A 26,839-nucleotide genomic window follows, 5' to 3' on the forward strand; every position below is an offset into this window, starting at 1 on the left:
GCTGCCCCAGCACACTGGGAGCCGGCCCCGTCAGGGGGCTGCGGGGGCGTCCCCGAGCCTGAGGGTCCGGCAGCCCCACCCGGCCGGCCTCCGCCTTGTTTTTCTCTTGGCTTGGGCTGTGTGAAGCCAGAGGCAAATCACTCACTCGAACTCTAATGAAATGTCATACAAAAATCATTCCATAAACAGGCGATTTTTATAAAGACTAATAACAAACCACAGGGGTGAGGGCGGTGAGGTGGCACAGAAGTGTGGAAGTCAGGTGGCGGGGGGGTGCCCCTGCAAGGGCGTGAGGCCGCAGGCCAAAGAAATCAGGCTGTTTACCTATAAAAATTGAACTCGGCAAGTGTTTATTTTCCCTGTGACTCGGATACGGTGCTTATCATTAGATTAAACGGTGGGAGGAAGAGAGGTATGTGTTGTATCATTGAATTAAGCAGTTGAGAAGAGGGGACGGCAGCAGGCAGAATCTACTTAGGAGACCAATTTGTGGTGCTCAGTTCCCTTGATAAAGTGGGAGTATTCCTGCGAGGCGCCGCGGCCCCAGGGTGCCGCTGGCTGGGCGGGCGGCGGGGGGCAAGTTATTGCCCAGGCCCCGTTCCGTGCCTCGGGTTTAGCCCCACAGCCAGGGACTCGTGCTGTGGCTGAGTCTGGCCTCTGAAGAAGAAATTGTGCACGCTGAGGGTGCCTGGACAGTGGCACGGGCTGCCCAGAGCCGGGGTGGGTGCCCCATCCCTGGAAAGGTCCGGGGTCGGGCTGGACGGGGCTCTGAGCAGCCCGGTGGAGCGGAAGGTGTCCCTGCTCGCGGTGGGGCTGGGCTGGGTGACTGTTAAAGGCCCTTTCCAACCCAAACGGAGCCGTGAGTCTGTGAGTCCCTGCCCGGGGCGGGTGGCAGCGCCTTCACCGGCCCCCCGGGAACGGGCAGCTCCAGTCAGGCAGCCCCGGACTGCGCACACGCGTGTGTGTTTGTGTGTGTGTGTGCGTGCATGTGTGCGTAGCCATGTACTTGTGTGTATGTCAGTGTGTGCACGGATGCGCTGTGCAGGTTGTGCTGCCCGAGGGTCCCCCGGGGATGCGGGAGAGCAGGCTGTGCTGCCGAGACGTGCACCCCGGGGTGCTCTCAGGGTTGGGGGGGGGGGTGTGGGGGTGTGCGTGTGTACCCTCAGCCTTCGCTGCGGCCCCGGCAGGGTCCCTGGGGCCCCCCGCCTCGGCCCCCGCAGCGGGGACAGGGTGGGGACCAGGGACCTGCAACCCCCCCCGACATGGACCCCTTGGGGTGCCAGACCCTGTGGGCAGGACGGTGGGACACGGCAAGGGGCTGTGCGGGGGACGGGGGGAGCCGTGGGGCGGTGCCAGGGGCTGCCCCACGGCCCCGGGGGACACAGGCCGTTGCTCTGCAGAGGGTCCCCGTCACGGCGTGGCAGACGCCGGGTCCCGGCGCTGCAGATCGTGGGCAGGGTCTGGGGGTCCCCGTGCCCTCCACGCCATGGGGCCAACCTGTCCCCGGCGGGGTGTCACAGGGGACCACGGTGGGGCGTTGCCATGGCAACGCTGGAGCAACAGGCGCGGGGCCCAGCGCCGAGCGATGACCGTATTTACCTTCCCAGAAACCGCTTCGTGCTCCAGCAATTTGCCTCAATTAGGCTCGTTACCGCGTCAGGAGGCCGCAGTGACGGCAGCGGCCGTGGGGGCCGGCAGCTCTGCGGGGGGCTGCCCGGGCTGGCTCTGGGCAGGGTCCATCCCTGTCGCCCTCCCCGTCCCCATCCCTGCCCACGCCGCCCCACGGCACCGCCACCCCACAGCACCGCTGCCCCACGGCACCGCCGCCCCAGGCTCGCAGCCCTGGCACCGCATCCCAGCCCCCTCCGCCCCACATCCCCTGCGCTGCCCCAGCCCCCGGAGGCCGGGTCCCTGCTCGGCTGGGGCAGACGGAAAATTGTAAACAGAGGAAAATTACTGGGCGCTCGGCATGGCGCTGCTGCCGGGGCCGGGGGCCGGGGGCCGGCGCTGCGGGCATGCCCTCCCCGTGCCGCGGCCAGCCCCGCTGACGCCCTCGCAGCGGTCTGGGACCCTGCCACCGCCCGGGCAGACAGCGTGGCTCCCGCCAGCCTGCGTGCCGCCTGGCGTGGGCGGGCAGGGCTGTGGTGCTGCTGGTGATGCTGGGACAGGGTGGGATTTTGCTGGGGCGCGGGGTTGGGGGGGGGGGTGGCCACCCGCCCAGTGCTGCTGTTTTCTGCGTGGGGCTGCAAGTGGGTGCTGGGGCACGGCTCCAAGCACTCGCCCTGCTAGTCACGTCCCCTGTGCCGGGCTGCATGTGGGGTCCGGACAGCTGGGAACCATCATCTGCTTGGGACTGGCCATGCTGGGTGACGGGCAGTGCCCGGGGCCCACAGGGGACGGGGGGGGGGTCACAGCAGGGCGGCTGCCTGTCCCACCACCCCCCGTCGGGCCCGGGGAGGTGCCTGCCTAATCCCCGCGCACCAGGCGGCCGCGGTGCCCAAAGCCGTGGCATCCAGGCTTAGCGCTCACGTGCACGGCACAAGCCTCTTAGGGTGCCGGGCCGCCGCGCTCCCCCCCCGCCACCCGCAGCCACCCTGGTGCACCGGCACGGGGGGACCCTCAGCCCGCACCCCACGGCGCTGCTCGCACTGCTCGGCGTGGCCGGCGGCTGCTGCCCGGCCCGTGGCCTGGGCCAGCTCCCAGGAGAGCGGCGGTGCTGGCGGGCAGAGCCAAATGATTTAATTAAGGGCTCCTGGCAGCGAGAGGACAGAGCCAATTAGCAGCCAGAGGCGAAAGCGTGCTGGCGGGGAGCTGGAGCCCCGGCTGGCAGCGCTGCACCGGCCGCTGCCTCGCGCCTGCCGTGCTCACTGCTGTGGGGCCGTGGGGCAGGCAGTGGGGCAGGCAGTGGGGCTGCCTTCTGGTGCAGCCCAACCATGCCGGGTGGCCCCGCGCCCCGTCTGTCACCTCTGGGTGCTCGGGGGTGGGGGGGCGCGGTGTCCCCGGTCCCCGGACAGAGAGGCGCACGCGGAGCTGGCCCTGCAGCCCGGCACGGGCCCACACCTATTTACAGTTACGACAGATAAATTACAGCACTGCGCAGAGGGTCTCGAAGGCGCACAAGGGCAGCAGCACGGGATGAACCCCACACACACAGATTCCCCCCCCCGGCCCCACAGATCCCCTCCCCACAGAGGTCCAGGTCCTGCCCGCCGTGCCTCGCTGCAGCCAGCCCCATACAGCATCGCGTCCTGGCCAGGGCGGGCAGATCCCGCACAGCGCCTGGAGCAGGATGGGGCCGGGGAGGGGGGACGGTGGCTGCCCCCGCCATCCCGGCCCATCCCACAGCCGTGGGGCCGGCGCAGCCCTCCCGCTCCGGCTGCGGGCTCAGAAGTGGCTCTCGGCCGTGGTCTCGGGGAACTCGTAGCAGTGGTGCCGGTCCCCCGGGGCGAGGTGCTCGGCGGTGCTGCGGCCGCTTCTCTCGAGGTAGTGGGTGCCGGGGCGCGCGGCGGCCGGGCTGCGCCCCAGCCCGTTGGCGCAGCCGCTCACCAGCTGGTGCTTCTCGCAGGCGCTGCCGGCGCCGTTGCGGGCGCTGGGCGCGTGGCTGTAGGTGTGCTTGTACTCCTCGGCCAGGTCCTTCCCCAGCTTCCAGCGCTGCCACCTCTTCAGCAGCTCTGCCTGCACCTGCGGGCAGCCGCCGTCAGCGCGGCCCCGCGCCCGCCCCGGCTGCCCGCTCGCTCCCGCGCCGCCCCGCTCACCTCCTTGTTGACGAAGCAGTAGAGAATGGCCACCAGCATCCCCTGGGCGGAGGGAGGAGAGGCGTGAGAGGCGCCTGGCCAGACCCCAACCCCAACCCTGGCCTGGTCCCTCCCGAGACGGAGGGTCCCCGCAGAGGGTCAGTCCCGCGTGGGGCTGGCCCCACCTGGAAGGAGCTCAGGAAGAGGTCGAAGAAGAGCTTGACGTAGCGCAGGGTGCCCTGGGCGTGCTCGTCCGTGATGAAGGCGAAGACCACTTCATGGATGCCCAGCAGCGGGATCAGCGTCAGCGTGGATTTGGCCAGCCTGTGCGGAGGGGGACCCGTCACTGGGGTGGGGACGTGGGGTGTCATGGGGTGGGCACACACACACACACACACACACACACAGACACACACACAGCATGCACCCCCGCAGGCCTGCAGGACCAGGGCTGTGCCCACCCCCCCACACCTGAACTTGTAGTCGGTGTAGCGCATTTGGTGTGCGCGGAGCTTGGAGACGAGGATCTGGATGATGCGGATGAAGATGAAGAAGTTGATCTGCAACGGCGCGGAGCGAGCCCTGAGGGGCTGGGCAGGGGCAGGGGGGGCACCTCCGTCCCCTGCCCAGGGCAGCCCCTCGCAGCAGGATTGGGGCCCTTGCAGGCGCCGAGCGAGGGGCTGCAGTGGGCAGAGCCACAGCCCTGGACTCACCAGGATGGCCAGGAACACGGGGAAGCGAAGGATCCACCAGAAGCCCATGTTGTTGTTGGTGGTCCAGCACCTGCAGAGGGGGGGGGACAGGGACTGCCGGGCAGCCCCTCGGCTGGGAGGCTGCTGGAGCCGGGCGTGGTGTCGGCGGCCCCGGCTGAGCGATCACCACGGCCCGGCACCCCGCTCCTTGCAGGGGTGATGGCGTGGAGCTGCTCCAGGCCCCCCCACCGACCCCCACGCACACCCACCCGCGCCCTGTGCCCCTGCAGACCCCGACCTGCTGCAGGGGCTGGTACTCACTGGATGTTTTCATAGAGGAACTTCACGACAACCCAGGGGATGAGGAACAGCACGGGTGCCCCTGGAGGGGTGTGGGCAGGGGGCCGGTGAGGCAGGGCAGAGGGCAGGGGTGGGGGGCGGGGACGGGGAGCCAGCCTGCCCGCACTCACCCCAGCCGATGCACAGGTAGAGGGTGAAGTAGCTCCTCTCGGAGAAGACGGCCACCACGAGGAGGTTGTGCAGGTAGATGCCCTCCACCAGCAGCCAGCAGTAGTTCGCCACGATGCCGTACTGCATGAAGACCGTGGCCGCTCGGCAGCCCGCGGCTGCCTGTGGGCAGGGGTCAGGGCTGCCGCCCCACTCGCCCCCCCGCCCCGCCAGCCCCGCGTCTCACCTCGTCGCTCAGCCAGATGTGCACGTTGTAGTCGTCGATCTTGTCACTGTAGTGGGTCTTGAGCAGAGCGTCGATGACCAGCACGGAGACGCCCTTCAGGATGAAGGAGGCGAAGAGGTTCATGTGGATGTAGTTCCTCATGCAGTGCAGCTTGCTGCGGAGGCGGGGAGCCGTCGGTGCCTGCGTCCAGACCCCCAGCACAGCCCGATGGGCCCCCCCATATCCCACCCTCAGCCCCCCAGCCATGCCTGTGTGCCCCCACCTGAAGCCCAGCAGCAGGGCCAGGGCGAGGAGCAGCGCACACAGTGACACTGAGTAGCCCACAGTGTACATCACCTTGAAGCTGCCGTAGGTCTTGGCGAACTTTTCCTGGAGAGGGAGGGAGCGAGTGAAGGCAGGGGCAGGCGGGGCAGGGACCCCCCCGCAGCAGCTGCCCCCCCGGCTCTGCCCACCTGCGCCTCCAGGTCCTCGGCGTCGAGCTCGCACTGCGTGGCATCGCGCAGGGACTGTCCCCGGGGGCCCGTCACCCACTGCCCGTCCGGCCCGCAGGTCTTGAAGACGTGTCTGTGCTTCACTGCGAGGGGAGGGGGCGGGGGGCTGTGCTGGGGCACCGCGGGCACCGCGCACCGGCCCAGGCGTGAGCCCCTGGAGCAGCACGTGCACACAGGTGCATGCACACACATGCGCACACAATGCGTGTGCACGCACACACGTGTGCAGACACCGCCTCCAGCCGTTACCTTTCTGGTACCAGGGCAGGAACCAGGGGCAGGGGACGCTGGCCGTGCTGTTGGGCAGCGTGTCGGGCCAGCAGGAAAACTTGTCGAAGGTGCGGTTACAGACCAGCTCTGCGGAGGGACGGGACGTGGCGGCGGCCTTGGCCTCACCCATGCGGGGAGCTGGGCGCCAGGACCCCACACCAGCCCCTCTCCCCCCGGGTCCCCACCCTGCCGGGACCCCACACCAGCCCCTCTCCCCCCGGGTCCCCACCCTGCCGGGACCCCACACCAGCCCCTCTCCCCCAGGGTCCCCACCCTGCCGGGACCCCACACCAGCCCCTCTCCCCCCGGGTCCCCACCCTGCCGGGACCCCACACCAGCCCCTCTCCCCCCGGGTCCCCGTCCCACTGGGACCCCACGCCAGGTCTCACCTGCGGGCGCGGGCAGGCGGCTCATGTTGCGGTGGCACTCCTCGCTGTACGCCTTCCAGTTCTCGAAGACGAAATCTGTGATCTGGGCAGAGGGGCCCTGGGGGCACCGGGGAGCATCACCCACCGTGGCCACTGTGCCGAGCCGGGCAGTGACCCCAGCTCAGGGATGGCCATGGGTGAGTGCGGGCTAACACGCCGAGCCGTGCCATGCTGTGCCACGAGGCTGGCAGGGCAGGCAGGAGAGGGCAGCAGCCGCTGCACAGCATGCTGTGGTGAGGGGCTGCTGCGGGCAGGGGCAGGTGGGGGGCAGGCAGCGGGGCTGGGCACAGGGCAGAGCAGGGTGGTGCGGGATGTCCCATCCTTACCTGGCAGCAGAGCAGCAGCAGCAGCAGGAGGCTGAGGAGCCACGGCCGGGACATCCCTCCGCCGGGCCGTGAGCCGCATGGGGAGCAGCGCAGGGTGCTTGGCTTCCTACCGGCCCTCGGCAGCTCCTCGGCCCTGGCGACGAGCGCCCTGGCGCGTGGGTGACCCTGCACGAGACACGGGGCCACGGGGATGCAGGTGGGACCCAGCCCCGGCAGAGCGGGGGGCACGGGGCCGGGGGGAGGTGGGAGGGGAGGCTGTCCCGGCGCAGAGCTGGACCCCGTCACGGTGCCGCGTTCCCACCCCCGTCCTCGCCCGACCCTGCCCGGCTTTAACGTTCAGCTGGTTGTTTGTGTCTTTTCCCGCGAGGCTGAAGAGCGGCTGCTACCCGCCCTTCTGCCTTTTCCTCCCCAGTACGGCATTGGAACTGTGGCCAGGCCACCCCTCTGCCCGCTGAGCCAAAGCCCCCAGCCCCTGCCCGGCCGGAGCGCAGCCACACACCGACATCACCCCTGTGCCGCACCGACCTTCCCGCCCCCCCAGGGCCACGCCGCCCCCAGACCCCCCCCCGCACACACCCTGGCTGGGGCCACCCCACACGGGTGCTGGTGCCCGGCTGCGTGTTGGTGCCGAGCCCCGAGAGCCCAGGACCCCTCCTCATGCCTGAGCATCTTCTCAGGGCAGGGGCTGCCTCCCCTCCCCTCCGCCGCCCGCTTGTGGCAGCACCGATTTTGGATCCGCTCCCAGTGGTGGTGGTGGCCAGACCCCCCCCCGGGACGGCCACATCAGGGCACCCTGTCCCCGGCCCCCAGGTGCCCCCAGCAGCACCCACCCGGGGGTGGAGGTGGGCAGGGTGCCGCCGGCAGCACCCCGAGCCGGGCAGGGACGGGGATGGCTGCCGGCCCCGGGGTGGTTAACCATTAACCCGCAGGGATCCCCGGCTCGTGGGGCTGCCGTGGCCCCGGGACCAGCGCAGCCTGGCCGCCCCACTGCGGGTCTGTCGCCCCCAGCCCAGGGGAGCGACCCGGTGCCTCGTCTGACACGGCGCCCGCAAGCTCCCGCACAAAGCCCGGCTCACGAGGCGCCATAAATCCCTCCATCCCCCTAAGCCGGTTATGGGGCTCCTGAGCGGGATTTCAGCTCTTCTGACATGAGGCCATTCTGACGGGAGCCCCACGGCTCAGAGTGGGGTGAGGGCAGCCGAGCTGGGGTGGACAGGACAGACAGCAGTGCCAGTGCCACCACAGACACTACGGCATCACCCCCCCAGCTTCCCCCCCCGGGCACCGGCCAGAGTGCTGCACTCCCCGACCAGCCACTGCTCCCAGGGCTCGCCGCTCTGCCCGTGCCTATTTTTATCCCTGGGAAAGTCATGTTTCCTCCATGCAGACCCACTCGCCATGTCGCAAGTGGCTGCATGAGAAGCTCATTAATCAGCGTGTGGGGCTCCAGATGTGGCTCGGGGAGCTGGACCTGCCGGCGCGTGCCTTATTTAGACAGTCCCAGGACAGAAGGAACTGTCTCCTGGGACAGTCATCACTGGGTGGGCTCTGGGAACAGGGATCTTCAGTGGGCGCCCACCAGGCCACTTGCCTACACCAGCATCCCTGTCGCCCCACCAGCCGCACACCAGCATCCCTGTTCCTGTCCCCGCGCCAGCCCCACACCAGCATCCCCACCTGCCCCCTCCCACCACCGCCCATCTCCTGGCCCTGTGGGAACCTCCCAGTGCCCGGCCCCTGCCCTGAGCATCCCTGCCCCGGGGAGGAAACGCTCCCCCCAGGCACCACGGGCCAGCAGCGAACTCGCTGCCAGCCCCTCTCCGCGGCCCGGGGAGGCAGCTTTGGGGCAGAGGTATCTCTATTTTTAGCTGCCTGCAATGGGATTTAGCGGCAGGGAGGCCTCTGCCCTAGACTCCCCCTGGGCTGGCAGCCGCTGCCCCGGGGCCCGGCCGCGGCCAAGCTGGGCAGACTGCACTGGGTGAGGGGTGCTGGCGCGCGGGGCCAGTCACACTCCTCGCCTCCGGCACGGGGCTCCCCCCTTCACAGCGGGGCCCTGCCCAGGCCCTTTGCCCCAGCTGCCCGCGGTGCTGTGCAGCTGCAGCACCGTGCTGGCCCCCCGCTCCCCACGGCACGAGGGACCCCCGGCAGCTCGCCCACCCCCTCGGAGATGCGGGCTATTTCTAGCAGGCGCGTGGGTGCGCAGGAGTAGCCGTGGACCAGTCGTCCCCGGTTTGGCACGGATGGGCAGCGCCAGGGAAGGAGCGGCGGGGTCTGGAGAGGTTCGGACCCCCGGCGGTGCTGAGCACCTTCCCGGGAGGTGCCCGCAGCGCTCGGAGCGGCGGTGGCTGCTGGCTGGATGTGCCACGGCCACCGGAGCCGTGGGAGCCGTGACTCTGGCTGCCGGTGGCAGCACCGCGGGAGGGACCCGGCTCCGCGTCACCACCGGCCCCTCACCCTGCGGTGCCCGACCCCGGTGCCGCGTTCCCCTGCCCCGGCCCCTCGCCCCCAGCCAGAGCCAGGCTTTGGGGGTCACCCCGCCATGGGTGCCTGGCGTGTGAGCGGGTGTGTCTGGGCGGGCTGTGCCGTGCCGCGGCGGGCGCACGGGGGACTTTTGCCCCACGCTGGTGTTGGGCAAGACAGCGTGTTCCTGTGTCACGGTTCTGCGGCTGCTGACCCCCGCGGAGGCCGGGCTGCAAACACCCGGCGCTGCCGCAGCCGCAAAGGGGAGATCCTGCACCCGCGACAGGAGGGGAGGAAAGAGGAACCAGCCCTGGGATGGCTGCGCCCAGGTGGGGAAGGCGTCAGTGCTGGCAGCCCCAGCACTGGGGGGGATGGAGGTGTCAGACACAGGCACCATCACCTGCCCTTGGGGTGGGGGGGGAGCGAGACGGCTGCTGGTGCCTGTGTTCATGCCCTGAGCCCTTCCTGAGCCAGCGGTGCCAACGCCTGCAGTGATGGGGGCAAAGCAAGGACCCCCTCTCCCCCCACGACCAGCTTCCCTGTGCCCCCCAGGGCTGTGGCTCATGGCCTGGCAGCCACTGGCCCTGGGGTTTGCTGGCAGGCGGGGAGAGGGGCACAAAGCCTGGGGAGGGCATGGGGGGAGCCGAGTACCGGCACACATGGTGCTGCTGGCCTGCTGCCACCACTGCGGCACCACACCGAGATGTAGGGAATGGATGGGAAAAGTCTTGTGTCAGGATTTTGCCCCCCACCCATGGGTGCGCAGCCCCCACGCTGCCCTGCAGCAGCTCTGTGCCAGCGTGGATCCCCGGGTCCTGCTGAGCACCCGGTCCTGCCTGGGGGAGGAACGCTCTCCTCCTCCCACCCGGGCCGGTTTCCCTTGGGGGTTTTGCCGTCCTGGCCCCTCCGGCCGGCGCCCGGCTCTGGCTGCCATCACACGTGCGAGGGAACAAGCTCCACATCTGGGATCACTGCACCCGATTGCCACGTGGATCGACGGCGTGGTGAAGCCTCTGCAGGGACACTCGTGGGCATCTGCAACGTGACCTGGGAGCACCCGGGCACAGCCACAGCCCCGCACAAGCGCTGGGAGGCTGGAGCAGCTCCTCCACGGGGCTCTGGCGTCGCTGGCCGGGGTGGGAGCACGGCCTCGCCGTGAGCGCAGCCCCGGCCCAGCACAGCCCCGCTTGCTCGGGGGGCGGCAGTGGGGGCTGCGCGTCCTCCAGACGCAGGGATTAGCCCCCAGTGTGCTAATGCAGTGCTTTCCACGGCTGGCTTGGCTTTGAGCTCAGAGCTACAAGCCAGCGCGGCAGGGGCTTCGGCACTTGGCAGGGGAGGGGACGGTGCAGGGCCAGAGCTGATGCAATGCCAGCGCGAGCCTGGCACTGCAGATGCTGCTCCGCTTTTCACCCAGGACCACGGCGAGCAGGACAAGCGGTGGGGTGGCCCAGGAGGTCTAGGTCTGGCCCTCACCCCGTGCTGTCCCCGCCTGGTCCCGGCCCCAAGTGTGGGGATGCCTCCCACTCCCCACCTGCGACCCACAACTGCTCCAGTCCTCCCCCGTGAAGCGCGTACCAGGAACTTTGAGAAGGGAGGAACAGCTGAACTGCCTGGAGCAGCCCCTGTGCTGCAAGACCGCAGCTCGTTTGCACCGACCTACATGACTGTGGAAACGCTGAACAGCGGCACACGGAGAGAGCCAATGTCACCAGGCACCGACAGTGTCAGATTCTGTGTCACTTTGGACCAAGAAAACCTAAACTAACCCTGACAGCGTTTTCGTCAACAGCAACACGGGATGAAAACAAACGTCACTCGCCCCTGTGCTGTCAGGATGAACGCTCTTTGCAGCCCCTCCACAACCGCCCTGCTACCAAAAGGGACAGTCAAGGGCACCCTCCACAGCCACCCAGTCCCCGAGAGGGAGCATGGAAGCACAGCCAGGCAGCCGAGCCGTGGTCGAATAACCTTGCTGCCTGGCAAGCTCTGGCGAGGAGATGCTGAGCTACACAGCACCTTGGTCCTGGCTCAGGGAAACGTGTTTTTCTTGTTCATCACATTGCATGAAAACTCATGAAAAACAGGAGGATGGCATGAGAGGCACGGCGCGACACGTGCAGTTAGCGTGTCACAGGGGAAGCACAGGACTGGGAAAAGCCTGGGAAAAGGTCAGTGCAGACAGGCGTGTGCACACGCGCCTGCACCGGGAGCTCAGCACCCGCCTCCCCAGAGCAGTTTGTGTCACGAATGGACCCTGCGGTCGCCGCGGGGCTGGGGACAACCTCCTGGTACATCGCTGCGGAGTGAGCTCGAGTCCCGCTCTGCTGAGGCGCAGATGTGCCCTGTCCTGGCAGGGTCCCTCCCTGTCCCGAGGCGCCCGCAGTGCCTGGCACGGCCAGCCAACAAGGTCCCCAGACCCCCTGGGCTGGGGTAGGTGGGTGAGGAGAGGGGCTCTGGCCGTGGGGGACCCAGGACAGGGCAGGATGCAATGGAGGAGCAGAGGGGGACAGAGCAGAGCAGCCGTCCCACCTCCCCTGCGGCCAGACCCTGCCTCTGCCTGGCACAGCAAGGGGCACAGCGCTCGGCGCTGCTCTCAGCCCTGCGCTGCTGATCAGGGCTTGCGGTCACATTTTTTCATTAACTATTTTTAATCCACATTTTGCCTTTTCTCTGTTCAGCCTTTTCTCTTTTACCCTCTCCAGGCAACAGGACATAAAAAAATCTGCACCACAGCGTGCAAAAGAGCAGGGATTGGTGGGAAGGACAGGAGCTGGCAGCTGGAGCCGCACTAACATGACAAGGAGGGGTCCTGCGGGCCCTAAATTTTCCTGCTGTGATGCACAGCTAAAGCCAAGGAAATCACAGGGGCAACCACTGAATTTGGCATGGGTCAGGACACCCACAACACGCGCTGCCGCGCGCTGCAGGGTGCACGGCGAGGTGCTCGGCCGCGCTGGCGGGGCAGCACAGACAGGACCGATGCCGGCGGGCCCTGCTCCCCCTTGCTGTCCCGGGGGAGCAGCTGGGCTGGGACGCGCCGCGCCAGGCAGGAGTGAGCTCGGCGGCTGCTTTGGAGATGCGCTTGCAACCAGGAGGGCGGCAAGGTCACATACCCAACATGTCCTGGTTAAACAAAGCCATTTACCAACACCGTGTTGACACAGCAGAGCTCGGGACAGAGTCACAAAGGGCACTCGCAACGGGCCCCTGCAACACCCGGGGAGCTTGGGGAGCGCTGGGAAGGGTGGAAAAGTGTCTCCTGCTTCCTCCCCTCAGCGAAAACCGCAGGCACTGCTGTGCCCACGGCAGGGAGACCCAGCGGGCACCACCCCGGCGAGGGGCTTCTCCGGGAGATGCTCCCAGTGCGTCGGAGCCCGGCTGGTATCAGTGGCCCGGGGCTCACGGCAGCACTCAGGGGTGCCGAGATGCCCGGCGGCAGAGCCCCTTCCCCGGGAAGCCGGAGGCAGCGGCTCAGGCAGGGAGCGGGCACAGCCCAGCGGCACCCCCCGGCCCCCGACACCCCTTGCCGGGGGGCTCAGCCCCACCGGGGCCGGCGCCCAGCACCGGGACCGCCCTGGGAGCGGCTGCTTCGAAGTCCCGGGGGCTCAATCCGCGGCCCCGGGGATGCGCAGCCGCGACTCGAGCCCGCATCCCTGCGACGGGGCGTGCGGCACCCCGCCGGGCGGGGAGCCCCGAGACCGCGGGGACGGGCGCTGCCCTCCCTCCTCCCCCCGTCCCCGTACCTGTCGGGGCTGGGCTCGCGGCGGCTCCCGGGCGCATCTCGGTGCTGGCGGGGACCGGGACCGGCGCGCTCGGCCGCTCCGGCGAAAACTTTTGCCGGAGCCGCGGCGGCGGCGTCTGTGGCGGCTCGGGGGGAGGGACCGGGGCGAGGGGAGGGACCGCGGGCGAGGAGCCGCGTCCCGCCGCCCCGCTCCTCCCGCCGGCGCGGGGAGGGCGCAGCCCGGCGCCCCCCGCCCCGCCCGGCGCCGCCGACCCCGGGTGCTCGGCGCAGCGCTGCCCGCGCAGCCCCGCATCACCGGCGGCCACCGGCGCTCGTCACCGCTTATCCCCGCCGCAGGCTCCTCCGCCCCGCCCCGCCCCGCCCCGCCGCCGGGCACCGGCTCCGCTCGCCGGCGGGGACGGGGCGGGCGGAGCGGCGGGGGCAGCTGAACCGCACCGGCCCCCGAAGGGGAGGGACGGGGGTGCCCGCAGCTCCGGTGAAGCGGGGCCCGCCGAGGCGGCTCCCCCGGCCCCAGCGAGGCGGCAGGGCCCCGGGGCTCTCCTGCTGTCCCGGGGGTTTTCCGGCGCTGACCCCCCGGGGCCGGTCCCGCCGCGGCACAGCCCGGTAACACACCCCGGTGCGGCAGCCGCGAACGCCCCGGGCACCCCCGAGCCCGAGGCCGACCCCCCGGCACAAACATATTTACCCTTCGCCGGCGGCCGTGGCGGCCACGGAGGCTGCGGCAGCTCGGGGACACGGTGTCCCCCCCCGGGGCTCCCCACAGCCCCCCAGCCGGGGTCCCGCTCTGCTCAGCCGCCGGCCCGGCCGCCCGCACACGGGCTGGGGCTTGCGGGAGCCTCGCCAGCGCCGGGGGGGGCGGACAAACGGCCGCTTCCCGGGGTCAGCCCTTGCCCCCCCCCCCCGCCCCCTCCGGGGCAGGAGCGGCAGCCCCCAGCCCTGCGGGCTGCCGGCAGATGGGTGACCTGTGGGAGCCCCCCCGCCGGCAGCAGGGCCGGAGGGGGGCCCAGAGCACCGGGAGCCGCTGCGGGAGGGCGATGGCTGGAGTGGGCCCGGCCAGGCAGCCCCCAGCCCCCAAGGAGGGGGCTCAGCCCGCCCCACACTCACCTGCCCGCAGCTCTCACAGGGGGCCGGGCACAGGGACAAAGCAGCGATGCCAGCCAGCATCATTAGGCTTCGTTAAGGTGACGAGCTTTCGCTTCTCTGCTGTCCCAGGCTGGCTCTGCTCCGCCAGCTGGAGCCCAATTAGTGTCACAGCTGGGAGGCAGCTCCCGTGGCGCAGAGGCGGGCAGGCGTCCTCACCACGGCTCTGCCTGGGAGCTGCCCCCTCCGCTGAGACCGGGCACAGCTCGGAGCAGGGATGGCCCGGGGACCCCGGCCCGCAGCTCCCCGCTGTGTGGGGCCGGGAGGCGCTGGGCATGTGCACCCTTAGGGGCACAGAACGGGGTGAACCCCCCCCTGCTCGGTGCAGTGCTGAGGGGGACGAGCCTGGCTCTCCTCCCTCTGCTCCCAGTCTGAGCCCCCCCGCAGCGAGAGAGGGCACAGCGTCCCTCCCGCTCCCCCGGGCAGGACACCAGGCCCTGTGCTTGTTCCACTGTTTATTATATATTAAGATCACAGATATTCCAGTTCTTTGATCCCTCGGGGCCACCGCACACGGGGGTGCACAGGCAGAGGGGGGGGCCGTGAGGCAGCCTGGGTGCACGTGGGGCTGGGGGTGGGCGAGGCCGCAGAGCGGTGCTGGACGGACACCCCCCCCCTCCAGGCCGGGTCTGGTGGAGGGTGAGCAAGTGGGGGGTCCTCGGGGGGGCCCTGCCTGGAGCCCGGGGGGGAAGGGCTCCAGCCCACACCCAGCCATCGGGGCCGGGGGGGGGCTGAGGGGCTGCCCCCTGCCCCTGGGCTCCGGCCTCTGTCGGCATTGGTGTGAGGCACAATCCCTGAGGAGCCCAGCAGCCGTTGGGCGCTGGCGAGCTTTGGCTGAGCAGAAGCAGGGGGTGTTTGGGGAGGTCGGGGGGTGTAAAGAGGGGAGGCCGGGAACAGAAGGGAGAGGCCAGGCTGCATGGGGGTCACTGGAGGAGCACGTGGGGCCAGAAGCACCCAGGGAGGAGGGGGCCTCGCTGCGCTAAGCCTGCATCCCCCCCTTGCTGTTTGCAGCAGAGGCTGGGAGTGAGCCAGCCCCACCACCCCCAGCACCAGCCCCCCCAGCACCGGCGGGTCTGGGACCAGGCATGGAGCCAGACGGCTGGAGCCCCCGTCCTCCCCGGGGCAGCACAGCCCTGCTCCCGTGAGGGGGTAAGGACAGAACCTGTGGCCAGTCGTGCAGTGGGAAGATGGCAGAAAAACCCCCCAAAATCAACAGTACAGAGGGGACAGGAGGCCCAAGACTATCCCAGAAGTAATGGAGATGCTGAGACTGGGGGTGAGAGAGGAAAGGGGAGGCTGGGACTGGCTGGCCACTGGCAAGGCACGGGGGTGGGGTAAGGGGAGCAGCGCTGGGCCCAGACTGGGGGTCTGGGATCTCAGCAGTGACCCAACACGCTCACCCCTCTGGGGCGAGACAGGGTCCCCGTCCCTCCGACTCAAGTGATCACTTTGATCCCAAAATATTTGCGCAGCTGTTCCAGGAAGACAAAGGTGAGGATGGTGTGAGGAATCAGCCGGATGGCAGCAGGAACGAAGCCCTGGAAGGGGACAGAACAGGGAGAGTCAGCGTGTGCCCGGCCCTGGGCTTCCGTGTCAGGGCCGGGGGTGCCCAGCAGCCCGGCCCCCCAGGAGCGGCGCGAGCTTGCAAGCGCGGGGGAGCAGCTGGCCGGGCATGCAGCATGGGCTCCGGGGGGCCCCAGAGGCAGGCAGGGGCTGCCACAGCGGTGAGGGAGGCACCGCAACCATCGCTGTGCACACAGATCTCAGCATCATGCAGCAACCCCTCTGCCCCCAAACACATCAGTGCCAGCATCACCACCACGTAGGCAGAATCTCAGCAGAAGCCCGGGTCAGATCCCACAGCCCCCGGCTCAGAAGGGGGTTGGACGCTGCCTGGGGAAGATGAGCAGACAGGCTGTAACAGGGAAAATGCCTGACTGGCAGCATCTGGAAGAACCCTCTGGCGTGACACCCCTTTTCAGGGGCCCTCCCAGGAGTGAGGCTGAACACACGGGTGACTGCACCAAGCCCGGGCACGTAGGGCCCAAGAGCTGACCAGTGTCTGCCAGGCAGTAACATCCACTGAGCGCTGGAGCAGCACTGCCCGTACCTGCATTCCCGTTTGGGAGCCCAACGGGTGCAACAGGGCGGCCGCTGTGCTGCCCAGAAGAGGCCAAGGCTGCAACGCGGCGGGCCCGGCCAGGGACCGGCAGACGAAGGCCTGGTGCAGGAATTGGCCAGGCTGCTGGCAGCAGAGCCTGGAAGGCTCCTGCCCCAGAACTGTTCTGGACCTTAGCCTCTGCTCCCAGCCTCCCCCCAGTCCACCCTACCAGCCCATCCCACACACCCCCAGCTGGGTACCTTGTAGAAGGCGAGGGGGCCAAGCTTGGCAGTTTCCACGGCACAGTGGGTAACACCCTGGAGCGAGAGAGAGATGAGGAGGTGCCGGGAGGCAGAGGCCAGCGAGCAGAGGGGACGGGACAGGCTACTCACCCGGTACTCGCCCTGGGAGTTCATGAGGCGGGTCTTGAGCACGTCCATGGGCTGGCACAGGAATGTGGCGCATCCACCCTGGGGAGAGACAGTGGGGGTCAGCAGCTCCGGCTCACGGAGGAGACCCAGGCGCCAGCAAGTGCCACAGTCACTGCAGAGACCCAGAGCCCTGCCTGGGCCCAGCCCCGTGCCAGAAGCCCCATGGGAGCCTCCAAGCCCAGCGCTGCTTCATCGGAGTCCCGAGGGGCAGCTCTGGCAGCCCCAGCCTGGGGCCCTGAGCCCGGCTGCAGGCAAACCCAGTCCCAGTCCGGCCTCCCCGCACCCAGCCCAGCTCACAGCGATGAAGCTGGCCAGGAAGTGAGTGAAGATGTTGTCTGACAGCAACCCAGTCGTGAGAACCAGCTGCTTGGCCTGGTCATAACAGGAGAGCTGCAGAGACACGACAAATTAGTGACACGTCCCCTCTCCTCTCCATGCCAGGGACTACCCCGTCCCTGCCTTGGGCACCCACTGCCCAGCAAAGCTGTCCCACCTGCCCAATGGTGACTAGGGCCCCTCGGCTGGATGCCATCGTAGCTCCCGAGAAGAGTTTCTTCAAGCCCTCTGCAGACAGACAGACCGGGATCAGCCCAGTCCTTGGACATTACTCACACTCCCTTCCCTCCAGGAGCTTCTCTGCCCGGTCTGTGCCCCAGGCTCCTCATACAACAGTGCTTAAAACACACAACAGCGAATACGCTGCAGGAAAGGCGCATCCTGCACAACAGCCCCTCCCTCCTCCCTGCTGCCGCTCATCCCCCTTCCCACCTGCTCCAGCCCCTTGTGCTTTTCCACGGCGGCTCCCAGCAGGAGCACGGGGGGGCCCTGCCCGGCCCGTGCCCCAGCCAGATGTTGCAGAGGTGCCGGGCCCTGCCTGACCCTCGGGCTGCCCTGGCCCCATGGGCCCCCCACCCACCCTCTGTCCCCTCTCCCTGCCCCGGCTGAGCGAGCCCACGCGGCAGCTCCCAGCCGGAGCTCCCTGGGCCAGTCCGGCCACTGTTGCCCGGTGTCAGCGACGACACCGCAGGTGGGCTCAGCCTACCCGGCTGGCGCGGCCTCACCTTCCCGGAGGACGCGGTATATGCCGTCCAGGGCATGGGAATAGCTGCACGGAGCGAGAGGGGAGGTGTCAGGGTCCGAGGCTCCGGGGCCCCGCCGGTGAGGTGCTGCCCCCCCGCGGCCACACGGCCCGGGAGCCCCGGCCCCCTCCGAGAGCCCCGGCTCCCCCCGAGTGCCCCGGCCCCCCCCGAGAGCCCCGGCCCCCTCCGAGTGCCCCGGCCCCCCCCGAGAGCCCCGGCCCCCTCCGAGTGCCCCGGCCCCCTCCGAGAGCCCCGGCTCCCCCCGAGTGTCCCGGCTCCCCCCGAGTGCCCCGGCCCCCCCCGAGTGCCCCGGCCCCCCCCGAGTGCCCCGGCCCCCTCCGAGAGCCCCGGCTCCCCCCGAGAGCCCCGGCTTCCCCCGAGTGCCCCGGCTCCCCCCGAGTGCCCCGGCCCCCTCCGAGAGCCCCGGCCCCCCCCGAGTGCCCCGGCTCCCCCCGAGTGCCCCGGCCCCCTCCGAGAGCCCCGGCCCCCCCCGAGAGCCCCGGCTCCCCCCGAGAGCCCCGGCCCCCTCCGAGAGCCCCGGCTCCCCCCGAGAGCCCCGGCTTCCCCCGAGTGCCCCGGCTCCCCCCGAGTGCCCCGGCCCCCTCCGAGAGCCCCGGCTCCCCCCGAGAGCCCCGGCTCCCCCCGAGTGCCCCGGCCCACCCTGGAGCCCCGGCCCCCTCCGAGTGCCCCGGCCCCCTCCGAGTGCCCCGGCTCCCCCCGAGTGCCCCGGCCCCCTCCGAGTGCCCCGGCCCCCTCCGAGTGCCCCGGCTCCCCCCGAGTGCCCCGGCCCCCTCCGAGTGCCCCGGCTCCCCCCGAGAGCCCCGGCTCCCCCCGAGTGCCCCGGCCCACCCTGGAGCCCCAGCTCCCCCCGAGTGCCCCAGCCCACCTTGGAGCCCCAGCCCCCTCCGAGAGCCCTGGCTCCCCCCAAGTGCCCCGGCCCCCTCCGAGTGCCCCGGCTCCCCCCGAGTGCCCCAGCCCCCTCCGAGTGCCCCGGCTCCCTCCGAGTGCCCCGGCCCACCCTGGAGCCCCGGCCCCCCCCGAGTGCCCCGGCCCCCTCCGAGTGCCCCGGCCCACCCTGGAGCCCTGGCCCCCTCCAAGCGCCCCGGCTCCCCACTCACTTGCGCCGCAGGGCGGGCGGCTGCTTCATGTCGTTCTGCATCCTGTAAGCAAGATCAGCCCGGGGTGAGGCAGGGGCTGCTGCTCCACCATCCCACCCCCCCCACCCAGCACCAGGGGCCCAGGGCAGTGGCCAGAGACCCAGCAGATGGACTGCATCGCCTGTTTGCAAAGGGACATGAAAGCTGCCTTCATTCCCACACCCCCTCAGAGGGCCACGCAGGAGGCTGGGGCCGTCACACCCAACGGTAGAACAACTCTGGTCCTTTGGGGTACAGAGCTCCCTGCCGGGACTGGGCCGCTAACCACAGGGCAGACTGGTCAGGAGAGAAGTCAGGAGCACGGGGAGTGGGGCACCATCCCAGCTGCACGCCAGCTGCGAGCCTCCCTCAGCACCAGCACCAGGACACAGGCAGAACCGACCTGACGTTCACCAGGTCTGCCGGGGTCCCCACGAACCCGCCGGTGAAACCTGCGGCCAAAGAAGAGCTGTGGTCAGGAGTTCCTTCAGCCCGAGGGAGCCCTGGGCTGAGGGACCCTCTGCCTCACTCACCTCCCACTGCACCCAGCAGCACTTTCTGGTAGAAGGGGGGAGGCCCCTGGCTGCCCTGGCCCAAGCGGTCCCTCGCGGTCTCGTAGATGGCAAAGCGAGTCAAGGAATATGTCAGCTGGAGGAGAGGGAGAAGGAGCCACTGTGTCCCGCCAGGCACCTGCCTCCCCGGCCGCCCGTTGGCTCCAGCCCCGGCAGCGCGGGGCGGCAGGAGCTCTGCCTCGGGGGACGGTGGCACTCACCTGCCGGCACAGCGAGGCGCTGAGCCCGTTGTAGAGGGCCAGGAAGCCATCGTTGCGGATCACATGCATTGCCATCCCCATCATCCGCATCTTCACCTCCTGCTGCGTCTGCAGGTGGACCTGGGGCAGAGTCTGGCAGCGTCAGTGCACCGGCCCAGCGTGGCAGAGCCCCCCACGCCCAGGGCTGGGCAGGCGCAGGAGCGCGCAGGGCAGCGGAGCAGGGACGGCCGCTCCGAGTGTTTGTCAGGGTAACTCGTTAGCACTCACGCAGGAGCTTCCCGGCAGACAGCAATAGCTCCAGGCTCCCCACACCTAAGCAGCACTTAGAAACCAGCCCAGCCCAGCATGAGGGCGGTGGAGGCTGGCAGGAAAAGGGGGAGTGCAGAGGCACCTGCCCAGCTCGGTGGACTCAACAGCACGCCCCAGGATGAAACGGTAGCGCCAGCTCCTCCGAGAGAGGCCCTGGGCCATGCCGGAGTGGATCCAGAAGCACGTGAGCAACCAGTTTGGGTTTGCTCAGTGGGACCATGACGGCCCGTGAATTCATGACCTTCTGTTGCCCTACACCCTCGCCACATGAGGCGGCAGGCCTCCAGAAGTAAGTTCCCCTCCTCCCCAGCCACAAGAATCTCAGAGGCAGGAAGACGACTCTGCAGCCCTGCTCACCAGCTCCGAACCGCTCCCTGCCACAGCCCGGGCGCTCCCCTGCCCACCCGCAGCAGCCCAACGCTTCCCACCATCACGGGGGGAAGCGGCAGCAGCGCTGCGGGGGCTGGCCGGCGTGGAGGAGCCATATCGGCGGGTGCTGGAGCACGTTCTGAGCACACCCGCCTGGCCCCACACTGTGAAGATCACGTGTGGGTCAAAGGCCCGGGAGATAAAATTAAAGAGAGCAAAGGGCCGCTGGCGTGGGACCGGGCCTGGCTCCCGTTACAGAAGCCCCGGCACGGCCAGGGCGTGGGACACACAGCAGGATGCTAGGAACAGCCTCCCTCTGTGCAGGGAGGGGGCCTGCATTTGACTCTGGCAGGCGGATTTTGGACATCAGGGACCAGAGCTCGTGGCGCGACAGCTGGGAGAGCGGCTGCTGGGCAGCCCAGGGCAGAGGGACTGGGCGGGCAGGCAGGTAGGGCAGAGCCATGCCTGGAAGCACTCCGCTGCCAGCCTGTCCCAGGGCCGCGGGAAGGGTGGGCAAGCAGGCAGGGGAGGAGTTGGCCAGCACCGTGGTCACTGCCACAGGGCAAGCAGCCCCGTGGGCAGCCAGTGGCATGAGCACCCTCTGACGGGGCTGGCTGGGGCCTCCCACCGGGGCCAAGGTCCAGAGGAGCAGCAAAGCACCTTTGGCCCCTGCCCTGCCAGACCCTGAGGCACGCCTGGCACCAGCCCCCGCTGCAGTGGAGCTCTGAGCCAAAGGCAGGTCTGCGTTCAGTGTTCAGGTGTGAACTCTCTGTCAAAACCAGCTGGCTGGCCTGGGCTGCTCACAGCCGCAGGGGCTACTTATCTGCAGGGGATAGTGTGTGGGGACGCAGCCCAAAAGTCACAGCCGTCACGCTGGCTCAGAGACAGAAGCAGGCCTAGAGGCATGTGCCAGACTAAATCCCCTTCTTAGTGCCTTGCCAGGGCGTCCTACACGAGCCCCTGTGGGCTGCCAGCCACCTCCGCTGGGCAGCCGGGGCCAGCCGGGCACAGCAACAGGCTGAGCATCGAGGAAGCGGCATCCCCCTGCCAGCGCTGGTTCCTCTCCCGGGCCTGTGCCCGTCGCATCTTCCCCTCCCACTGTGCGCCGGGGTGGGAAGGGGCTGCCCGTCCCGAGCCTCACCCACGGGCACGGCAGGCCCTGGCCTGGGCTCGCTCTCCCGCTCCCCCTCCGCAGCCTGCCAGGCTCGTTGCCGCTTGGCCGGCACACAAGGCTCCGGGCAGCGCTGGCATTCGCCCCGTCTGTGGGTGCTGGCAGCGCAGGGTTGCGCGCGGCGCTCTTTGTGTGGGAGCGGGGATGCCAGCCTGGCTACGGCGCCTCGGTGACATCTTGGCCTGAGGACACGGAGCCCAGTGGGCCCGCGGCCAGTACCACGGGCCCTGCAGCCACCGCCGTGCCTGCCCGGGCAGGGCTGGCCAGGGTGTCCCCCACAGCCCCCGGGACCGGCACCCCGAGCCCCCCAGAGCCCCCGGCCCCGTACCAGGATCCCCTCAGCCCTGGCCCCCTCTGCCCCCCCACACCCCTGCCCCCTCCCCGAGCCCCGGGGCGGTGACCTCCCGTGCGCGGTCCCCTCAGAACCGGCACCCCCCGGGCAGCCGTTTCCCGTCGCTCGGTAACAGCTCCCCCCGCCACCAGCAGCCCTTCCTCGTCCCCTCAGCGCCGCTCCCCGGCCCCCCCGAGGGGCCCCCATCGGTCCCTATGCCCTCAGAACCAGCCCCCCCCCACCGGCAGCGCTTCCTGGGCCCCTCGGAACTGGACCCCCCCCGGCAGCTGCTCCCGGGCCCCTCAGAGCCGTTCCCCAGACCCCCAGAGCGGTTCTCTGTCCCTTCAGAGCCGATTCCCCCCCGGCAGCTGTTCCCGGGCCCCTCGGAACCGGCTCCCCCGCGCCGTTCCCGGACCCCTCAGAACCTGAGCGCCCCCGGCAGCCCTTCCTCGGCCCTCCCCGGACAGGCAGCCGTTCCCGGTCGCCCGAGAACCGGAGCCCCCCCCGCGTCGTTCCCGGTCCCCTCAGAACCGGAGCCCCCCACACGCCGTTCCCGATCCCCTCAGAGCCGGAGCCCGCCCGGCAGCCCGGCCCCGTCCCCTCAGAGCTGGCCCCCCCGGCAGCCTGTCCCCGTCCCCTCGGAACGGGCAGCCGTTCCCGGTCCCCGCCGCGCCCCCGGCAGCCGCTCCCGGTGCCCCGCACCTTCAGCAGGTCCAGCGGGTGGGTGCAGCAGGCGGCTCCGACCGAGGCGAGGCCGCCGAAGTACCAGCGCGACACGCGCTGCTCCGCCATCAGCGCCGCTCTGCGCCCGGCCACGCCCCCGCGCCCGGCCACGCCTCCTCCCCCGGCCACGCCCCCTCCCGGTACCGGGCCGGGCCGGGCCGGGCGGAAAATGGCGGAACCGGCGCCGCCGGCACGTCCCCGCCCCCAGCCGGCTCCGCGGCGCCTCTCGCCATTAACGACGACCGAGGAACAACCGCAACTCGCGGGGAGGCCAAACCGTCCCGCGTGGCGGGGGCGGCAGCTCGAGGAGGGGGCTGCGGCGCGGAGCCAAGGCTGATTTTGGAGAGATGAACCGTTTCGCAGGGTTTTTGGGGGGGATGTTTATGAAGGCAGAGTTCGTGGCGATGCCGGAACCGGGCACCAAGCCCCGTCAAACCGTACAGCAATCCTGCAGCGGGCCGCTCTGCGCGCGGTCCCACCGCGCGGCTGGCAGGGACGTCTGGCGCTGGGAGACACCCGGAGCGCGGCCGGGGCAGCGGCCGGTACCGGGGCCGGTACCGGGGCCGGCGGGGCAGGCTGCCGCGGTGCGCCAGTCCCTCCCTGGGAGATGGGGCCGTCTACTCCAGAACCACAGTCCCTCCGGCTGCCTCCAGCGCCGCTTTGATCTTCTCTGCTTCCTCCTTGGAGGCGTTTGCCTTGATCTCCTGCGGAAGGGACTCCACCAGCTTCTTCGCCTGCGGGGGGGGGGGGGGGGGGGGGGGGGACAAAGTGCAGGAGACTTGTAAAACTGGCTTTCACTAACCAGATTAACAGATTCAGAGCCGTGAGCTTGACCTCTGCCTAAGCAGGCCAGGAATGCTCAATGACTGGTCTAAACCCCAAGACTTTTACTTGAACTGCAGCACATCCTGCTGGAAGACGTCTAAACCCGACGGCAAGTGACAGCACATCCACTGTAGCCCAGGAAGAGTTTTTCAGCGAGTGATTGCCCATAAATTCCTCCCACCACGAACACCGTGCTCCCAGAGGTGCAGCCCCAGCTGGAGAAGTGCCCTGCCCTGGGTCCGCTTTCCTCACTGCAAATGTTTTGGTTCACATATTTCTGCCAGCGGGGAGGAGAGGCTGTCGCAGGGTTTGTACATGCAGTGCAGGAATCCGCTGTGCTGGGTAACAAAAAAAGTTCCAGTACATACTATGCTTGAGAACACAGTCCTGATATTTTCAGAACTTTTTATATGAAACTATTGGTACTACGCAGTACTGCAATGTTTAAGGCAAACTGAAAAGTTGTTGAACTGATTTAAAGGGACTTCCTGCAGTGCTGGTGTAGAAAATGGAAGGGAGCACGGGAAGATAAGCCCCTGCTGCAGTCAGATTCTGTTGCTCTTACACGAAGCAGCAATAAAGCTATTCAGCTCCTTCAAAACAAACCCTGGGGAGGTCCCAAAGGTGAAGAGCTGCTGCCAGCTCTGTGCTGTGTGGCACTGCAAGTAGTTAGCACCCAACAGATTGACTGTTGCCGACAGAAAAAAGGTTGTGTTGTTTTAATTCACGTTGGGTGCAGCAATGATGTATCCATGGTGGCAGAAAATGCTTTTTTTGGCTAAGGATGAGAAGGTATAGCTGTGCAGGCAGGGCAGGCATGCCTTCACTCACCAGAGCTCAGGACAGTATCTGGAAAGGAGCCTGTTCTGGCTTGCTAAGATGAGGACAGGCAACACAATCCAGGTTATTTATTTAAGACCCTTGCTCACTAATGCTTAACTTCAGTTCTAAAGCAGCCTCAGTCAAAGGAAGCAGCTGTGCAGAGCTCCCAGCAGGAGGGAGAGCAGGGCCCGAGCCAAGCTGGACCTGCACAGTCACAGCCGCCGGGCAGAGAGGCAACGTGTGCCCGGTCCAGAGGGAGCAACCAGAATGCCGGCCCGGGACGGGCGAAGATGTGAGGGAAGTGTCTCTCGGGCCGGCTCTGAACAAGCTGTCAGACATGCAAACGGGCTCGAGCGTGGCTTGCGCTGGCGACACGCCTGTCTCATCAAGCAGTGGTTTCTGCAGGACTGTCCCGTTCGAGTCACATCAGCACCCAGCGTCCACAGATTTTACTAGCAATGTTTTCTTCCAAATCATTAACAGCCCTACGGGCCAAAAAGATTCCCTGCAAATCTCATTAAAAAAACCTCAACTGGATGGCAATAAAATTTACAACAAAAACTCTCAGCTACACTTTGAATAGAACTTCTGTAGGCAGAACCAACCTTCAGCAGCAGGCTATATTGTGTGTGTGTTTTAACCAAAATACCACGTTGGGTCAGTCACACTTGACAAAGTTTACCTGCAAGAACCTGCTCCTACCAACCTTGTAACTGCATGGGAATTAGCCACCTTGTATGACAGGTTCCACATGCTAAGCCAAGCTGATGTAGCATTAGTTCTCCAGACAGCTTTTAACTGTCTGCTGTTCCTGCCCGTTACATCGTTTTGCTATGTTAACGTTTGCTGGGGATTGATAATGGATAAACAACTGCCAGACAAACTAAGCTGACAAGTTCACTATCCCAGTGGGCCAACAAAACTCACATCTCTGCCACCACAGTTTCTCTGTTATCAAATCTTTGCTTTGCAATATATCAATATGAATGGGTCCGAAGATTTTCTGCAAATCCTTCTGATATCCTGGGCTACAAATAAGAGCAGATTATACAATGCTCAACATTTTTTCCATGCATCTGGATAAACAGAAAGTGCGACTATTATCCCCAAGACAAGAAAGTATCTCCCAGTGGAGAACTGAAACTCATTAAATGCTTCTGCAGTAGCAGCTGTAGCACCCATTCTTTGTTCTGAGCCTACATCGTGGCTCAAGGGCATGAGCTCAGACACTGTACAGGACTGTGAAAGGCCCATCTCCTCTGAGGAAAAAGGAGGAGGCATCACCTACAAAGGGAAGAGCTCTGAAAAGCACTGGAAGCGTGGATTGCAAGATGCGTGAATTAGAGAAACTTGTCTAAATTCAGAAATACGTTGGCCTTAAAAAAGCAAAAAGCTTTAGGGGAAGGCAGGTGAAACCCAGCTGCAGTGAGGAATCTTTGCTACCACCGAGCTCTGCAAGAAAGTTCACAGTAGTTCGGAGAAGCTGAGGCTGGCACGGAAGCCTTTTGAGGTCTTTGCTCTGAGCCTCCTCCTTCATCTCACCACATCTGCTAGGGGCTCAGTAGTTGGCCACACAGCAGACCTGGGAGGAAACAGCCTTCCCCAAAAAACATCAGACACAGCCGGCTCCTGCTCTACACCCCGTCCACACTTCTGCACCGAGGTGTGCGCACAGGCAGACTGTTCTCCTAAAGACAGAAATCCAGGCTCCCTTCTGAAGAGAGAACCGAGGCCGCCGCTTGCAACATGATTCAGGACCCGTCTGGGCTCTGGGGCAAAGCGGCTGGTGCCCCCGGCAGCCCCCTCCTCACCTGCACGAGGTTCACTCCTGGCACGAAGTTCTTCACCTCCTTGATCAGCTTCACCTTGTCAGCAGGTTTCATCTCCGTCAGCCGGACGGTGAAATGTGTTTTCTCTTTCTTGAGCGGAACCTCCTCCTCCTCCTCCTGCAAGCAGCCAGAGCTCGGTCAAGACACCCGGCCAGGCCCATCGCCCCCGCCCCGCCGACACGAAGCCCCCGGGGCCCAACTCCCGATCCCCCCCCGGTACCTTCGGAGCTGCCTGGGAGGGCAAGAGGGAGGCAGCCGCCGGCATCACCCCCACGTCCGGGATCTTCAGCGTCTCCTGCGGAAAGAGCAGCGGCCCCAGTGAGGCGGAGCATGCGGGCCGGGCCGGGGCGAGCCGAGCCGAGGTGAACCAGGCCGGGATAGGACGGGCCGGGCTGAGCCGGGCTGGGCTCGGCCGGGCTGAGGTGAGCCAGGACGGGCCGCGCCACCCACCTTGAGCAGCGCGTTGAGGTCGGCCACCTCCAGTAGCGTCAGCCCCGCGATGTCCCGCACCAGCTGCCGCACCTTGGGCGAGTACTCCTTGGTGGCCGTGTCCAGCGGCGCCCCGGCCAGCGCCTCCGACCGCCGGGCCCGACCCGTGCCCAGCGCCCGGGGCCCGGCCGCGGCCCAGCGCCAGGCGAGCGGCGGCAGCGCGCGGGCGGCGGGCAGCATGGCGGCCGCAGAGGACACGGCGGCGCTCTGCCCCGCGGCTCGATGGTACGGCGGGGCGGAGCGCGGGGAGGCGGCGCTCTAGCCGGCGGGAGGCCGCGCGACTCGCTCGTCTCAGTAGGCGCCGCGGCCGCCAGCACACCGGGCCGCAGCTCGTTCGGACACTTTATTATCACCGTTCGCGCTCGGTGTCCCCCCGCCCCGCCGCGAACGGGCAGGGACCCGCGGGGACGGGGAGAGGCGCGGCCAGGGGAAGGGGGTGCGGGGCAGCGCGGGGCGGGCGCCGGGAGCGCTGGTC

The 26,839-nt window shown here is 68.0% G+C and overlaps 3 protein-coding genes across 5 annotated transcripts; all 3 read right to left on the reverse strand.

Annotated features, from left to right (window-relative positions):
- Positions 1–3,031: 3,031 nt before the first annotated feature.
- Positions 3,032–13,968, reverse strand: GCGR (glucagon receptor). 3 transcript variants are annotated; one of them, XM_042802568.1, is made up of 14 exons: positions 12,839–12,946; positions 6,636–6,800; positions 6,271–6,367; positions 5,861–5,968; positions 5,573–5,694; positions 5,383–5,489; positions 5,121–5,274; positions 4,897–5,056; positions 4,748–4,808; positions 4,448–4,517; positions 4,206–4,294; positions 3,920–4,058; positions 3,756–3,797; positions 3,032–3,681 (listed from the first exon to the last, which is right to left on the reverse strand). In XM_042802568.1, the coding sequence occupies exons 2-14, from the start codon at positions 6,687–6,689 to the stop codon at positions 3,385–3,387; spliced, it is 1,500 nt and encodes a 499-aa protein (XP_042658502.1). In that variant the 5' UTR covers positions 6,690–6,800; positions 12,839–12,946; the 3' UTR covers positions 3,032–3,384. The 3 variants fall into 3 exon arrangements, with proteins under 3 accessions (XP_042658502.1, XP_042658504.1, XP_042658503.1); XM_042802570.1 differs by lacking the exon at positions 12,839–12,946 and adding an exon at positions 13,942–13,968 and having other exon boundaries at positions 3,920–4,294; XM_042802569.1 differs by having other exon boundaries at positions 3,920–4,294; positions 12,839–12,974.
- Positions 13,969–14,417: 449 nt separating this feature from the next.
- Positions 14,418–22,506, reverse strand: SLC25A10 (solute carrier family 25 member 10). The gene is made up of 11 exons (XM_042802491.1): positions 22,379–22,506; positions 19,497–19,616; positions 19,258–19,372; positions 19,128–19,176; positions 18,707–18,748; positions 17,571–17,614; positions 17,003–17,073; positions 16,807–16,899; positions 16,471–16,548; positions 16,339–16,395; positions 14,418–15,515 (listed from the first exon to the last, which is right to left on the reverse strand). The coding sequence occupies exons 1-11, from the start codon at positions 22,466–22,468 to the stop codon at positions 15,414–15,416; spliced, it is 861 nt and encodes a 286-aa protein (XP_042658425.1). The 5' UTR covers positions 22,469–22,506; the 3' UTR covers positions 14,418–15,413.
- Positions 22,507–22,764: 258 nt separating this feature from the next.
- On the reverse strand, positions 22,765–26,559 carry MRPL12 (mitochondrial ribosomal protein L12). Its single transcript, XM_042802495.1, has 4 exons — positions 26,326–26,559; positions 26,096–26,170; positions 25,858–25,992; positions 22,765–23,133 (listed from the first exon to the last, which is right to left on the reverse strand). Exons 1-4 carry the CDS (start codon positions 26,542–26,544, stop codon positions 23,017–23,019), a joined length of 546 nt encoding a protein of 181 aa, XP_042658429.1. The 5' UTR covers positions 26,545–26,559; the 3' UTR covers positions 22,765–23,016.
- Between the last annotated feature and the right edge of the window lie 280 nt (positions 26,560–26,839).

This window comes from Tyto alba, unplaced genomic scaffold (genome assembly GCF_018691265.1).
Source record: "Tyto alba isolate M040663 unplaced genomic scaffold, T.alba_DEE_v4.0 Super-Scaffold_39, whole genome shotgun sequence".
Taxonomy (NCBI): domain Eukaryota; kingdom Metazoa; phylum Chordata; class Aves; order Strigiformes; family Tytonidae; genus Tyto; species Tyto alba.